Below are 17,512 nucleotides of genomic sequence, written 5' to 3' on the forward strand. Positions count from 1 at the left end.
CTACCTACTGCATCTCTGATGACTGTAGGGCAGTCACTTCTTGCGATGGAAGGTTCCCCACTGCTGACTGTGGCTGAGGGCTCTAACCACCACCTGGTTCCTCCAATGCCCCCCTAGAGGTGACCCATGCTTCTGGGGATAAATTAGATATGATATTAGCAGCTATTAGCTCTACAGGTGAAGCCCTTGAGTCAAACATTGATTCTTTAGTTGTGGACCTCAGTCTCCTGAGTGACAGTCATTGCAAATGACTGACCAGGTCTTCTCTGTCAAGACCACATTGGCAGAGATACCACCTACCACAAAGACCTATGCATCACAAATCAATGACATGGCTCAGCATGTGAAAATGCTTGCGACTGGGATTGAAGATCAAGAAGTTAGAGCCAGATGTAACAGTATCAAAGTGATTGGACTCCCTGAAAACTTTTAAGGGATATTGATGCTCGACTTTCTTGAGGATTGGCTCTAGGAGGCAGTGGCCCCAGAGATTACTCAGGGAAATCAAGCAATAGAAAGACCTCCTGAAAGACCTAGAATTGGCCCCTGTTGGCAACTCTGCCTTCTATATGTCTACACCTGGAATGTGAAAAACTTTTGGCGATCAGACCTACAACACCAGATTGTATGATGAGTGCACTAAGATGGGACACTTATTGGCACCCTTGGCTAGTCCGGAATGGCATGTCTCCCACATCCTTCAGATACTCACACCTGGTGATAGGGTGGGATACACTCAGACTAAAATGGACAATACTATCCCCAGCTCTGTACCAAATGAGATGAGGCTGTCAAGCCTATGCATGATAATGTTTTTGCAGCAGGGGTGTATAGCCTCCCTTTTGATGTGGCCACTACACTAGGGAGGGCAGTAACAGTCCAAGAAATAAGAGGGACCATTAAACATTGGCTTGAGTCCATGGCACAGATGCCCATCTCAGGAAATTTTATTCAACAGATGCAGATACCCTGAATGCGGCTTTAACCAAATTGTTTAACAATCCAAGGGATGATGCCTCCCTCCCTCTGATACTCTATGAGGCCCTCTTAGCTCCTCTTCTAAAGAAGTACAAACCTGGGGAATTGGTTGCTTATTAGAAGCTTCTCTCTATCCTGAGTGTTGATTACAAGATTATGAGCAATGTTTTAGTGCACAGGATCCTCCCTCATGTGCAAGACCTCATGTATGAAGATCAATCAGGCTTTTTTACTTACACTGTGTGTAACATACACCAATTAAAACAAGTCATGAACTCTTTACTGTCTGTACAACTGAGAGGCCTTGCATTGGCTGTTGACAATAGCTGTGCTGGACCTATCTATATGTCACCACGGTAAGTATGGGACTGGCTGGTGGCTTTTTGGACTGGACACAACTTCTTTAGATATGCCCAGTGCCTTGTATGAAAACTGACCTATCTCTCCTTCATATGCAATCGAGAGGGGCACATGACAGGACTGCACTCTCTCACCTTTATTATTTGCCTTGGCAATAGAGCTTCTGGCTTTCACGCTCTGCACCGGACACCACTACCACAGTTTGCATACAGAGAATTTGTCTCTACACATCTCCTTCTGTGTGGACAATCTCCTCCTCCACTCTTAAGAGGAACGCACCCATGTTGAGGGAGCCATTGCTGCACTGTCAGAGTTTGGCTGCCATTCTGGGCTATGGGGTTACTGGAATAAGTCTACTGTATTCCATTTATATGTCTTATCCATGTGTGCTCCGTCTTTCAAGGAGGAAACACCCTTTTATTGAGAACTCATTACATTTTGATACTTCTGTGTCAACATCTATCACTCTGACTGAAGCAGAGATCATAGAAGGTAATAAACAAACAAATCTTGCCTCTCAGCGCCACTCTACACAATCCCTGCTCTGATTCTCTCTCTCTGGAATGGGTAGATGATATATTTACCCAGGTTGATCTATTTTTTACCACAGATAGATAGACGGCCTATTGTCTCACCTTATGTGGGACGACAAATGCCATTGCATTGCACTGGGCACGATGGAGGACTAGCAGTCCTGGATATGGAACTCTATTATCCAGACACATAATTGAAATGAGCAGAACATTGGCATAACCTCCATTCTGGGGGGGGCAGCACTGTAGTTCACTATTTGCCCGTACACAGCAAACTCTGATGACATTGTTCCTTATGGAATGTCCTCCGTCCCGGGTGTGCTTTGAGATACCTTTATTGCCCTCCATTCGTTTTGGACTGTCCCAGGCACTGCAACTTCACCAAGACATCAATACCCTATACTAAATATCTTTCACTGTTGGTGCTGCTCTGCCTCCGAAATACAGGAGACTGGATTAGACTGCAACTCCTCTGAGCAGGGAGGTATGCCAATGACTGGAGAAGGGTATTCAGGGGGCCAACTGAGGAATTTCCCAGACCCTATGGCTGAGTTTGACACCCCCTTACCACTTTCTTCTCTACAGTACAGTGACAACTGCTATCAAGAGGATGTGGGGTAGGGAGGAGGTGGAACCTCTTGAGAATCTTTCCCTTAAAACTGTTTGCACTACGATGGGCCAGAAAAGAGTGATTACACTTCATTATAGATTGCTACTTTCCCAGGTAGGACACAATCTTCCCCCCTTTGTGATCATTAGGCTGTGGACTTCAGGTGAGAATTGACAGTCAAAGGCTAGGTTGATGAACTGGATCTACTCCTCACACCTCTCGCAATGCTTGCTTAAACTTGGTACAGTACTATGATCTGCACAGGGTATACTTGATGCCTAAAAGAATCAACAGAATGTATACAGGGGCACAAGTTGCCGGTCCCAGATGCTAGCTAGACAATGCAGATTTGTACCAAATGGTTTGGGACTGCCTGACACTCACGCCCCTACTGGAATACAGAGTTCACCTTTATAAAAACTGCCACCAGGAGCACCCTTGACAAGGCCTTGGCTGTCCCTGGCTGTCTGTATACTGGGACTGTTTCCCAAACCCCAGACTAAAAGTAGCACTTCCAATTTTGCAGACCTGGCTCTGAAATTGATCTTCCATCATATTTCCATGTTCTGTAAGTCCTCTACACCAGTGTTGTCCAACCTTTTTATCGCCGCGGACCGGTAAATGTTTGATAATTTTTCCGTGGCCCGCTTGTCCCATTGTGTGACAAGCGGGCCACGGAAAAATTATCAAACATTTACCGCCCACCACAGTGGGGCGGCCCGGTGCCGATTGATCAATGGACCGGCACCGGTCCGCGGCCCGGGGGTTGGGGAACACTGCTCGACACCCCCTCCACTTTAGGGTTGGAGACAAGAACTTAATAAGTGGGCAAAATGTTAACGTACCAACATGACACTGGAGTTACCGAAGGGACAGCACAGCCTGGAGCACACAACATGGGATCAGACCATTGCTGACTGTCCCTTGATAGCTCCAGTTGGACACCTATTTTTGTCCCAGATGGAGAATCTTCGGATGAGTAGTACGCTGCTTCCCCATCTCTGACATAACCTCTTGCCTCGTTCACATTACACACTGACCAGAGCTGACTTAGTGGCTCTTTCATCATCATGATGGGTTTATTATTTCTCCTTGTTTTTGTTTTTGGCTTTTCCTCCCTTAGTTCTGTAATTGCTCCTAATAAAGCGTTGGACTCAATCAAAATATTGTTTGGGTAGTTACTAATTGTACAGTTTTCTGACTGCATTCATATAGACATCCGATACAATTCTTTACCTATTATGTCTTGGATAACAAGTTATTGGATGTGACTCACTTTTCCACATGATTTGATTGTTTGATACTGTGACCTACTATTTATCACTGTGCCTATATTCAGAATCTGGAAAATGCTAATAACTTCTGTTTTAAAAAAAGGAAATACCACCCAATTTATTTTTTAAATAAGCCACAATAATGCCTGTTGAATTGCCTTATTTTTGTATATCCTGAAATAAACAACAGACTCAGGACCTCATTGTGAGGCTGGCCATCCTAGGACGGCCAGCCTTATGTTGGGAGTTGGCCCATGGCAACTGTGGTGGTCCGACCACCACATCACAACCCTGGCAGGCGGACCTGTCAGGAAACCGCTGTCTCTGCTGGGAACATGGTTCCCGATGGGGTGATGGTTGTCGAACTCGTAACCAGCCAGGGAGGAGCTGAACTCAGTGCCACCTGGATGATTACAACCCCGTTTTCTGCCAGCCTTTTCAAGCTGGGACCCTGCCATGAAAAGGCTGGTAGAAAGCCAGTGCTGGCGGACTAAAGGGGGGCCCATGTACTGCCCCTGGACGTCGGCATGAGCTGGGCAGGGGTCTCCCTGCCCAGCACTGTTACATTCGGAGGCTGCTGGTGTGTTATGGTATTGGCCTTGGCTCTCTTTAGGAACCAAGGCCAATATCCTAGCACTGTTCCTGTTGAACGCATATTACAATTTCCCACCATACATTATGTCGTTGGCATACTCCCTATAAGTTTGGCAGTCCCACGGTGGGACCACCAAACTCAAAACAAGGCCCTTAGAGTTCAAATGCTAAATCTGAAAGCATTTCAAACACCTCCATATTTGCAGCAGTACTGGGGGACCAGTGCCCCACCACCCAATTGATATTTATCAAGTCATCAATAAAATATTCTCCTTGCATGCATGGCATTGCCTGGAAAAGTGTAGGGAAAGGCACTTGACTTGAAAATAGCCAGAGAGTGCAAAACCATTAAGTAAAAAGAAAATAAAGCTGTATTTTTTTAACTTTAAAGTTTTTTTTTAACAGGTTTTTTGTAGAGCTGAGTACTTGGACTCAGAGCAAGGTAAAGCACCAGTGAGCCTGCATCTTCCAGACATGCATACTCACAGAATGTTGTTTTCGCCAAAAGTGAACCAGAAACCACGACCTACCTTTGCTGTAACTGGATCACAAATCACCATGATTATGTCTTCCCCGAGCACAGAGGAGACAGTTGCTCTGCAGTCTTTCACTGTCTGCAAAGGAAAAGCAAAAATGTTACAGCCCTAAATTATGAGCAGAGAAGATAGTTTTTATTCATATGGAATCACTAGTGTGAAGAAGAGTCATGAAGCCTTTCTTTCCCCTCCTCCCGGGAAGGCATTGGGTACCATTCCTCCTTATTCAACAAAAATACATTTTTCAAATCTGATTAGTAGAACATTTGGAGAGAGGTAGAACAGGACATGCCATTTAAAAGACAGCAATCTCTGCTTTGGTCTTCAGTTTTGTTTTCTCCCTCCTCCAACCATTATGGTAAGTCATATTCTGTTCTCTAGCATGCCAGCCACGAGCCCCATTCTTTGCTCCTCAAAATCTGGTCTTTATACAGAACTTGCATAATTATTTTTGCCTAAATACATGAAATGCTATGAAAAGATGCAAATTACATGAAATTATGCAAAATCAAAACCAGCATTTGGAGTTACATTTTAGCACAAAGTGATTACTGGTGTCTATTTCGGATGCTGGGATACATTTTGCCGGGGCGGTTTACAGTAAAAACATAATAAACTCTGTTTATTATGTTTTTACTATAAAAGTTGGTGGACCATGGGCGTGATGGGGGCGGAGGGGGGTGCACAGCACTCCCCCTAAATGCTCATGTATGTTTGGCCGGCCGTCTCGGGCCTGCCAAACATACATGCACAGAAGGGTCTCTCCAACCTGGCACTGCATTGCAGAGTTGAAGAGACCAGGCAGCCTGGGAGTGCCCTGGTTGGGTGCTCCCAGACAATGCTGAGGCTGCTTTGAGCAGTGTCAGGAATGGCCGCAAGGCAGGCTGGGAGCCGGTGCCTGCAACGACGGAGAGCTGAGCGGATGAAGCGGAGCAGCGTGGTGAGGAGCGGCGTGGCGCGGTGTGGCGCGGTGTGGCACGGTGCGGAAAAAAAGGTAACTTTTACTTTTAGTTTATTTATTTGTTTTTTTTGTTCCCCTCTCTCCCCGGCACGCATCACACAGCCCTGCCCCTTTTCCCACCAGCGAGCCGGCCTGCATTTTGCGCTACAAAAAAAGCGCTGTTCATGTTGTTCCTGTGCTTTCGTGTTGCCACGTGACATAATAGCATAGGTTTGGTAAGTTCACAAAACACATGTACCATTAAATTTGTGAAATTATGCAAGAATATGACGGTGTAGTGTAAATTTTGCCAGCGTTTAGTGTTAAGTCTCACTCTTGCGTTCTTCCACACTGTTTCATTTCTTGTTTCAGTTGTACATTGTTTAACATCCTTGCCCCACTTGTTATAAACTTTTTTGTGTTGAGGTATTTTCTCTTTGTGTTAAGATTAAATTATTGAAGACTATGCAATTGGTGAAGCTTTTATTTGATTTAATGTTTACTATTGTCTACAGGCTGGTACTCTTTATTGTATATACTATTTTTCTTATTTCTGGTTCATGAAAAGCTAAGGAAATAGCTTTCATTGTGCAAACTTAGAGGCCAATTTATAGGAGAACAGAAACAGAAAATCCACAGTCAGTTTTGTAACAAAGGCCACCTCAGCCCTAGGTAGCGGGGGGCAAGCTCCAGTAGCCCCCCCTCAGCACAATACACTGTGCACGGGCGGAAGGCCCCTGACTGGATCCAGGGAGGCGGGCCCCCTCAAGGTTCTTTGCAGGAGCCCCCCCCCTCAAGTTTAATTACGCCAGTGCATAGAATGAGGGGTTAACAGTCCACCAGGTGCCAATTAATTAGTTATCTACAGATTATTTAGAGTTTGCCCAGCAGTACTTCAGTCCACCAGGTTAGTGGAAAGATTTAGGGGGTTATTACAACTTTGGAGGAGGTGTTAATCCGTCCCAAAGTGACGGTAAAGTGACGGATATACCACCAGCCGTATTACGAGTCCATTATATCCTATGGAACTCGTAATACGGCTGGTGGTATATCCGTCACTTTAACGTCACTTTTGGGACGGATTAACACCTCCTCCAAAGTTGTAATAACCCCCTTAGTCTGCTTCTCTTGCTGCAGACTTATCACATTTGGAGAGCTTTGCACTGGCAGCTAATATTTCTTTTAAATGTTGGGGTAAGCACTGAATTCCAGCGAGCTAGCCCAAATTGGTCTAGGCTCTTATTCTCACTCACACTTATTCTCACTCACTCCCCATCACTCACTGCACTTATTCTCAATTAATGGTTATTCTCATTCACTGCCTAATACTCACTTCCACTCACATGCTCTCTCACATATGCACCCACTCTTCCCACCTGCGAACACAGCATTTTTTCTTTGCGACTGTCAATATTGTAACTGCTGTGAATACTTTCTTTACACTTGCACATAAAATAGTAATTTCTATTGACATGTATGTGAGCATAGACCTGTGTGCTCAGCAGAGTATCTATACCAGGGACGGGATGAACATATGGTCTTCGCACCTTTATGACCCACTGACAGACACTGTGAGAATCTTGATTTGCATTTTAGCCTCAATTTGAGAACACTTAATTGTTTCTTGTCATTAAAATCGACCCACAATCTGTACTCACCCAAGCAACTAGGGGCAACTCAGTTAACAGTAAGTACTATATACGGGCCATGTGTTGCATGAAAAAGCTACCTAAGTAAAACATCTAGAAAATTAAAATCTTCCCAGTGAATGCAAGAAGAAAAACGTGAAACGGAACTAGAGACTGCATTGCTTACAAGAAGTACCTATTAGAGTTATTGTTGTGAAATCGGAGGCATGTTTCAAAGTTACTTTTTGGTTCCTAGCATATAAAGCCACTTTAATCCCCAGTGATGGCTTAGAGCAGTGTTTCCCAAAGTGTGAGCCCCTGTGCCCCGGTGTGCGGTCAGAACTCGCCAGGGGGCCACACGCAACTTGGGAACATTGGAAATGCTTTCACTGTGTGAAAGCAAGACTCACAGTGTAAACAAATCAAACTTGATGGGTTTTACAATTTACATTGTAACATTGCAAAACGCTAACATGTTTGATTTTTTTTCACTGAAATTCTTTCTCTTTCATAATACTGCACAGCTCCATTCTAAAGCCATATTACGTTTAGAACGGAGCCGTGCAGTAGCATGAAAAAGAAAGCAGCACTTTGCACAATAATACAATGTGTTAGGTTTTTGCAATGTTACGTTGTAAAATGCAAAACCCATCAGGTTTGATGTGTTTCCATTTTGAGTCTTTCTCTTTCTTACTACCGTACAGCTAACAAAACCACACGGTAGTATGAAAGAGAAAGGCTTGCATTGTAAACAAATCAAACTTGCAATGTTTTACAGTTTACATCATAACATTGCAAAAACCTAAAAATTTTGACTTATTTGCACTGCTAGTCTTTCTCTTTCATATTACTGCACAGCTCCATTCTAAAGCCATGTTACGTTTTGAATGGAGCCATACGGTAGTTAGTATGAAAAAGAAAGAATTACAGTGCAAATAAATCAAACTTGTTAGGTTTGTGGAATGTTCTGTTGTAAATTGTAAAACCCATCAGGTCAGTGCTTAATTTGTAAATAAAAATGTGCCAGTTCTGAAAGCTCTCCTCTGAAATATGAGGCTGTTGCAATTAAATTTGCAAGCACAGAATACTGAGGCAGCGTAATCCTAAAGCCATCTTGGGCCACTTTAATCCAGTTACAGCCTCTCCCTGCCCCTTCAGCTCACTCTTGCAGATTTCTGTTTTCTTGCAATGTGGAGCTGTTCCCTCCTTTTCTTCCTTCATCTTTCCCATATGTGTCTTTTGATTGCAGTAAATGCCTGATGCAGAAAACGAAGTGGCGGCCCTCAAAAATAAGAGCTGGAGCCCTCCACCTGAAACCACGGTCTCAAATTAAGCACTGCTTCCACTGCGAGTATTTCTCTTTCATACTACTGTATAGCTAATGAAGCCGCATGGTAGTATGAAAGAGAAAGACTTGCTGTGGAAACAAACCAAACATTATGGGTTTTACAATTTACATCGTAACACTGTAAAAACCAAACAAGTTTGACTTATTTGGATTGTGATTCTTTCTCTTTCATACTACCATACTGCTCCATTCTAAAAACGTTACATTTAGAATGAAGCTGTATGATAGTCTGAAAAATAAAGAATCACAGTGCAAATAAATTAAGCTTGTTAGGTTTTTGTAATGTGCATTTGTGGCCCTGAGTAACCCATGTGGGAATGCCATGTGGGTGAGTTATGGAAGACACACCTGTCGCAGACGCCCTTTATCGGCTTCATCCCAATTATTTTCAGGGAAAAAAAATAGAAGTGCTTCAGAGGCCTCGCTTACATCCCTCACCCGTAAAAATAAAATAAAAATGACATAACTGGGAACCACGGCCAATGTCCAATAAGTCAAAGGAGCAGCAGGCCGAACATGTTTGGGAACCACTGGCTTAGAGGATGCTTTGTGTAGACCTAGATTCATAGGAAATAAAATGAGCCATTAGACTATTCCTTGAATCAAATTCTACCTTGCTGAGCTGGCAAGGCTTAGGCACACAAGGGACTGAGGTGTAGAGGTGGGTGAGCCAACAAATTAAGAAGGATGCCGAGCCAGAACTGAGCTCGGGGTCTGAATTAGTTCAAAGAGTCTGTGCAGGGCCAAAGATTAAAAATATTGGATAAGTAAATCATGCAACAAACATCATGTACAAATAGGACAGTCTCTTCTAAAGTAAAAAAGAAGTGTATTTATGTAACACATTGAAGTGTTTTACTTTAGAACATCAGATCATATCACTAGATTTGGAGGCATTTATTAACATTAACACTTTTTAAAAGTGTATTTTTTCACATATTGAAGTGTTTCACCTTAGTACATCAGATTATATAACTATATTTGGAGGTATTTATTAAAAGTAAAAAAATTTAAGCATGAATTTAGAGACATAATTGCCCCCCGCCATGACGTGATGACTATGCTATTAGTAAACTAAAAGGCAAGCCAGCTGTTATATGTAACTTAAATGTACCTACATTTATATGACAGATTGAGCAACTTTATATTATATTAAAGCCCTCAATAGGATTTTGTACAGTGCACATCTTGAACTCACTGTGTCTGAAGGTGCTCTTACATTTGATAATGAAGAAAAAAAGGGTTTGGGGGATACAAAATTTACTTGAGATCACACACTGCAATTCAGCAGTTATAGTTAGTTATCTCAAGTTACTATGACTCATGCCGTAAGGTAATTATACCTGACACCCTGCCATCATCCACCGTGATATTACCAAAGAGGATGTCAAAGAAGATGTAATGAGTGATGTAATATCTAGGGCATTTAGCAGTGCATGGCATGGCAAGGGTGCTTTCTGCCAAATTTTGTGTAGATCTGTTCAGCAGTTTAGACTGTAGCTGTGCTCCAAGTGAAAATGAATGGGTAAAACATGTTTTAGGAACCCCCCCTTTTTTCATCCCCCACATGAAAGCTCACCCAGGAACTTTCCAGGTACAAACTAGGCAAAAAGAGCAGTTTTTTGGTAAGGTTTGTGGTATCTTTAACTCGCACCCTAAGGTAACTATATGTCGCGCCCTCGCCATGCACTGCTAATTACCCTAGCTATTCCAGCACTCATGACAACTTCTATAAGTCAAATTATTGAAGAAAAAACTGTGCATGGTGGCAGCACGAGCCATAGTTACCTTAGGGTGTGAATTATAATTACTTGAAATAACTCTAACTATAAATACTGCATTTCTATGGTTTATGTGCCAATAGATTCACAAGGTAAGTATAACGTACCTGTAACCTTTGTTTTTTTTTAAGTGAATATATATATATATGTATATATATACATATATATATATTCACTTAAAAAAACAACCTTTGGGGTCGCGTTCATGCCACAAGGCTGCTGGCACCATTGCACAGTCGGGTGTCACTGATGTCGGTGACACAGCACTTCGGGACTCACAGGGTCGTGGACTTCAGTGAGGCTGCGGCAGTGTTGGGCCTGCGGGTTTGTCAGGGTTGTCACACTCCAGCAGGGACCATGGGCCAGATGTATGCATTTCTAAAATAGCAAATTTTAAGAAATCACCATTTAAGAAATGCAAAATGGGATATATGAAATTTGCGATTCGGTAATAGCGATTTCTTAAAATTCGCAATCGCTATTACCAAATCGCAATTAGAGAATTGGACTCCATTCATCCCTATGGGTCTATAGGTGTGAATGGTTTTGCATTTCCCAATTTGCAAATTCCAGTTAGGAATTTGCAAATTAGGTAATGCAAACCCCAGGGTGCGGGGGGCCTAAGGCCCTAGGGGAAAGGGTGTGGTACATGTCATTTAGAATGCATTTTTAAAAATTGCACATGCTTACCACCAAATTGGATTTGGTGGTAACTGCATTTCCTAAGTGCCCAATTCGCATTTAGGAAATGCTTGATACATGTGCTTTGGAAATCGCAAATAGGAATTCCTTATTTGCGATTTCCTACTTAGAGAATCTCAATTTGCAATTCTCTAAATGGTGTCGCAATTTAAAGAAATCACTATTTTTGCGATTCCTTAAAATTGCACAGCGAATGCCTTTCATACATCGTGAACGGCATTTTTGCATTCGCAAACTGCTGAATTTTGCGATTCATACTGTTTGCGAATGCAAAATTGCTTTATACATCTGGCCCCACGACTTCAGTTGCACGTGTTGTCACAGGATCTGCCAGCGGCGTCAGTTCAGTGCACTTGTTTTTTCTTGGTTTTTCACCAGCTAGCACTCCCAAGTGCCCAGAAACTGGAGTAGACACCACCAGGTGAGTTGGAGTCCTGAGCAAGTGAACCCAAAGGCTGGTAGGTGAAGTCTTTGCTGTCCCTGTGACTTCTTAGGAAAAGGTAAGCTCAGTCCAAGCCCTTGGGAAAAGTTCACAAGCAGGACACGCAGCAAAGACCAGTCTTTTTTTTGCCCTCTTGATCCAGAAGTGTTCTAAAAATCTGGGGTTTTAGGTCCACTACTTTTTCTCCTTTCTGACTTTGAAGTAGGCAAACTTCAAAGGAAAGTCTCTGCTGTTGACAAGATCCTGCCTTGCCCAGGCCTGGCCCCAGACACACACCAGGGGGTTGGAGACTGCAGTGTGGGAGGACAGGCACAGCCCTTTCAGGTGTAATTGTCAACTCCTCCCTCCCCACCACTCTAGCCCAGGAGACTCATCAAGATATGCAGGCTATGACCCAGCTCCCTTTGTGTCACTGTCTAGAGGGAATTTACAACACCCCAACTGTCAGTCTGACCCAGACATGGAATACACAAGCAGGCAGAGGCACAGAATGACTAAACAAGAAAATGCTCACTTTTTAAATGTGGCATTTTCAATCTAACAATCTAAAAAACAACTTTACCAAAAGATGTATTGTAAAATTGTGAGTTCAGAGACCCCAAACTCCACATCTCCATCTGCTCCCTATGGGAAACTGTACTTAAAGGATATTTAAAGGCAGTCCCCATGTTAACCTAAGAGAGAGATAGGCAGTGCAACAGTGAGAACCGAATTTGGCAGTATTTCACTGTCAGGATATGTAAAACACATCAGTATATATCCTACCTTTAACATACACTGCACCCTGCCCATGGGGCTACCTAGGGCCTACCTTAGGGGTGGCTTATATGTACAAAAAGGGAAGGTTTGGGACTGGTAAGTAAGTACACCTGCCAGTTCGAAATGGCAGTTTAAAACTGCACACATAGACACTGCAGTGGCAGGTCAGAGCCATGTTTACAGGATGGCACAATCAGTGCTGCAGGCTCACTAGTAGCATTTGATTTATAGGCTCTGGGCACCTCTAGTGCACTTTACTAGGGACTTACTAGTAAATCAAATATGCCACTCATTGAAAAGCCAACTACACATACATTTTACACAGAGAGCACTCGCACTTTAGCACTGGTCAGCAGTGGTGAAGTGCCCAGGGTACCAAAAACCAGCAAAAACAAAGTCCAGCACACAGTGAAAACATAGGAAGCAGAGGCAAAAAGACAGGGGAGACTGTGTCAAGGATGCCAAGTTTAACACATGTCCCACCAGCCGAAAGTGGGAAGAACTACCCAACCTCATGGGAGTTTTCATCACAAAAGCAGAAGATTTCGAACAGACCATCAGCAATGGTGTGTTCTATACCCAGGTGGTGTTCCACCGTAAAGTCCATTCCCTGTAGGGAGATGGACCACCTTAACAGCCTCAGGTTCTCCCCCTACCCTGCATTAATCATCTGAGGGGCCTGTGGTCCGTCTGAACCTGGAAATGAGTCCCAAACAAGAAGGGCCTCAGCTTCTTCAGTGCCCAGACCACAGCTGAAGCTTCTCGCTCAATTGCACTCTACCTCAGTTTCCAGGGAAGTAACCTCCTACTAATGAAGGCTACAGGCTGGTCTAGGACCTCTTCAGTTATCTGTCCAAGAACCGTTCCCACACCATGCTCTGAAGCGTCAGTCTGCACAATGAATTCCTTGGAGAAGTCAGGTGCCTTCAGCAAGGGAGCCGTGCACATGGCTACCTTCAGGGCATCAAAAGCAGCCTGGCAAGCCTCAGTCAAGACCACCTTTTTCGGCTGCTTTTTAGAGGTCAACTCAGTCAAGGGGGCAAGTATTTTGCCATACCCCTTGACAAACCTCCTGTAGTATCCAATGAGACCTAGAAAGGCTCTTACCTCTGTCTGGGTCTTGGGAGGCCCCTAAGCCAGAATGGTATAAATTGTTGGTTGCAGGTGTGCCACCTGGCCACTCCCCACCTGGTGTCCTAGGTAAACTACAGATCCCTGCCCTATTTTGCATTTACTAGCCTTATGATGAGGCCTGCCTTCTGAAGTGCCTTCAACACTTCACAGAGGTGCTGTAGGTGTTCCTCCCAGTTGGTGCTTAACACTGCAGTGTCATCCAGGTAGGCTGCACCAAAATCCTCCAACCCAGACAAACCCTGGTTGACCAACCACTGAAAGGTGGCAGGGGCATTTTTCAGCCCAAAGAGCATAACCTGGATCTGGTAGTGCCCATCTGGGGTGGAAAATGCTGACCTCTCCTTTGCCCCATCAGTAAGGCAATCTGCCAGTATCCAGATGTTAAATCAAACCTGCTGAGAAACTTGCCATCTCCCAACCTATCAATGATCTTATCAGCTCTGGGGATGGGGTGCATGTCAGTATTTTGGGGACGGTGTTAAGTCCACGGTAGTCCACACAGAATCTGAGTTCTGAAGTGGCACTGGGGGCAGTAGCCTTTGGAACCAAGACCAATGGGCTGGCCTAAGGACTGCTGGAGAACTCAATAACCCCTAGCATCTTGGAAACCTCATCCTTGATGCTAGCCCTGACCTTGTCAGTCACCCTGTAAATTTTACAGGTGGACTGTTCCTGGAGTCCACATCATGTGTACACAATTGAGTGACCACTGGGGTCAGGGAGAACATGGAGACAAACTGTCCCAACAACTGATGACAGCCGCTCTGGGGGTCAGTGTAGGGGAGAGATTCACACCCTCCATAGACCCATCTTACTCCTGGGCAGACAGGAAGACAGGAAGATGCTCCCTATCCTCCTCCAACCCCATCGTCTGAGCATTGACAGTTCAGACCTCTCAAAGTGAAGTTTGAGCCGTTTCGCATGCATAGGAGTCTGCAAGTTCACCAGATAGGTGACATCACTCTTCCGCTCTACCACTTCAAAAGGCCCAGTCCACTTATCCTGGAGGGCATGAGGCTTCACTGGGGCCATGACCCACACTTTCAGGCCAAGCTGAAACACGACCAGAGTGGCATTCTGGTCATACCAGTGTTACATGTCCTCCTGGCTTGCTTCTAGGTTCTCCTGAGTGAGTCTCATGAAGTTGGCTGTTTGGTTTCCAAAAGCCAACATGTAACTAAACACATCCCGAGGGGGCTTACTAGAGGTCTTCTCTAAGCCCTCCTTCACCAGACTCAGAGGTCCCTTCACAGGATGGCCATAAAACAGCTCAAAGAAGTTAAAACCAAGTCCCTTCTCTGGTACCTCGCTGTAAGCAATCAGAAGACATGGCAAGAGGATGTCCCACCTATGCCTCATTGGTTCAGACAGATTCATAATCATGCCCTTCAGGGTTCAGTTGACTCTCTCAACCAAACCATTCACTTGGGAGTGGTAAGGAGTGGTGAACTTGTAGGTCACCCCATATTCCTTCCACAGTTACTTCATATAAGTAGATATGAAGTTGGTACCCCTGTCAGATACCTTCTCTTTGGGGAACGCAATGTTAGTAAAATCCCAATCAATGCCCAGCCCACCACAGGGGCTGTCATTGATCTTAGAGGGATGGCTTTCGGGTACCAGGTGACATGGTCCACCAAACTCAGGATAAACCTGTTGCCCATGGCTGTCTTGGGATCCAGAAGCCCCACAATGTCAATGCCCACCTGATCAAAGGGTGTGCTGACCACAGGGAAAGGTTGGAGGGAAGCCTTACATTTCCCCCCACTCTTGCCACTTTCTTGACAAGTTTGACAAGACCTGCAATATGCATCAGAGTGCCTGCACATTTGGGGCCAGTAAAAGTGGGTGACAATCATTTTAAACGTTTTGTCCTGCCCCAGATATCCTGACAAAGGCACATCATGATCCAAACCCAGTAGGAAGGTTCTGAAGCATTGGGGTACCACCAGCACAGGTGCTGCCCTAGGCTCAGCAACCTTAGGCTCACTGTACAAGAGGCCATCCTTCCAATAGATCCAGTGTGATCCAGACTCCTTGGCAGATGCCTCGACTGCAGCCTGCCACTGCAGACCACCAAGAGTACAGCATGACTTCTGTGCCTCACAGAACCCCTCCATGGTGGGACCCCCTTCCTGCTACCAATGGGTCAGCTCGGGCTCCTCCCCCTGTTCAGCCACTTGTTCCTCCGTAGGCTCCAGGGAGTCCCCCTCAGGTTCAGCCTCCTCCCGGACTGTGGGAATGCGTCAGGGGCAGTTTCCAGTGCCCCTTGCCTTTTTTCTTTCTGGCAGACACCTGGGCTACTCTTTCAGGCTGGCTCAAGGGCTTCCTGATTACACTGAAGGACTGCCATAGACAGGGTGGTCACACACGCTCACCCAGGCAGACCCAACATCTTCAAGAATGACAGGTCTTATTCATCACTGCAAGAGGAAACCTCCTGGTCTTTGCCTAGCAATCAACAGGCATGGCTGGACTCACAGCTACCCTCAAAGAACCTGAGACCCCCCCACTCAAAAGGAACCTGCGCCACCTTACACAGGTGCTTTGAGTTGTCTACTGCAACTACTTCATGAAGTACATGGGTAACTACTTGCACTTATACCTCACAGTAGTCACACTGGCTCCTGTGTCTGTCAGAGATTCCACCCTCTGTTCATTGTTGGTCACCCACTGCATGTACTTCTTAGTGTTCTCAGGCAAGAGGATCCTCTGGACCATCTCACTGTCCCCTAGTGAGACAAGAGTCATCTCAGCTGGCTCCCACCCTTCTAATGGAACCAACTCTTCCTCAAGCGCTACACTGACGAAACCCTGTGACTGTGCACCAATGGGTGCCTGTGTCTACTTGGGACATTTGGGGTCCACCCTCATGTCACCCACCTGATCACATGCAAAACATTTGTGGGGACCCTTCTCTGTAGGTTTTCCTGTAGGGACCCTTAGTTTCTTCTCAATTGGGGCATAGGAATCCTTACCCTGGGAACTAGGTTGTGGGCCTTCAGAGAACTCCCCCTCTTAACCTTTACCCCTCCACACTTATTCTGATAGGGAACCTTCCCACCCTTGACGGAGTCTCCCTCATACCCCTTTTGGATCCTGGTACTTACCCACCGGTCTGCTTCCTGGGCAAGCTTCCTGGGGTCAGTCAGCTTGCTGTCAATTATGTGCTGGTGCAGCTTTGGAAAACAAAGTCTATACAAGTGATCCCTTGCAATCAAATTGTAAAGACCCTCATAAGTTGTTACCTTACTGCACTTCACTCAACCACCCAGTGACCTGCAGAAAGAATCTACACATTACAACCAAGTTTGGGATTCCTTTTTCTTATAGGATCTTAACTTTTCCATATACTGTTAAGGGGTGAGACCATATCTAGTGAGTAGGGTGTCCTTCATGATAGAATTTGTGAGTCCATGAGGATTCCCTATGGATGTCAGTGTGACCCTTCCGTCTACCTCAAAGTGCTTCCACAGACCCGCCCACCAACGTGTTTTAGGGACCATGTTGATGTGGAGAGCTGACTCATACCCCTTAAACCACAGATATATATCATCCTCTCTTTGGTAATCCTTCACTAGGGGCTAGATGTATCAAAGGATTTTGCATTCGCAAACTGTGTGAATCGGTCAAATCCACCGTTTGTGAATGCAAAATTGGCTTTCACGATGTATGAAAGGCATTCGCAGTGCAAATTTAAGGAATCGCTAAAATAGCGATTCCTTAAAATTGCGGGTAGATAATGTGAATCGCACACTGTGATTCGCAAATACCAAATCGCGATTCAATGTATCAAGCATTCGCAAATTGCGATTAATCGCAAAATGGGTTTTTGCATGTGCAATTTACCAAGAATTTAAATCAGGTGGTAAACAGGTGCAACCTCTATAAAG

General features: G+C 44.8%; 1 protein-coding gene across 2 annotated transcripts in view; it reads right to left on the reverse strand.

Moving 5' to 3' along the window:
- Positions 1 to 17,512, reverse strand: part of LOC138261691 (cathelicidin-1-like) — a 91,963-nt gene that overhangs the window by 45,133 nt on the left and 29,318 nt on the right. For both annotated transcript variants that reach the window (XM_069210950.1, XM_069210951.1), the window contains exon 3: positions 4,880 to 4,963. In XM_069210950.1, the coding sequence (XP_069067051.1) occupies positions 4,880 to 4,963 (84 nt within the window). The remainder of the gene's footprint in view (positions 1 to 4,879; positions 4,964 to 17,512) is intronic.

Source organism: Pleurodeles waltl, chromosome 10, assembly GCF_031143425.1.
Source record: "Pleurodeles waltl isolate 20211129_DDA chromosome 10, aPleWal1.hap1.20221129, whole genome shotgun sequence".
In the NCBI taxonomy this organism is placed as follows: Eukaryota; Metazoa; Chordata; class Amphibia; order Caudata; family Salamandridae; genus Pleurodeles; species Pleurodeles waltl.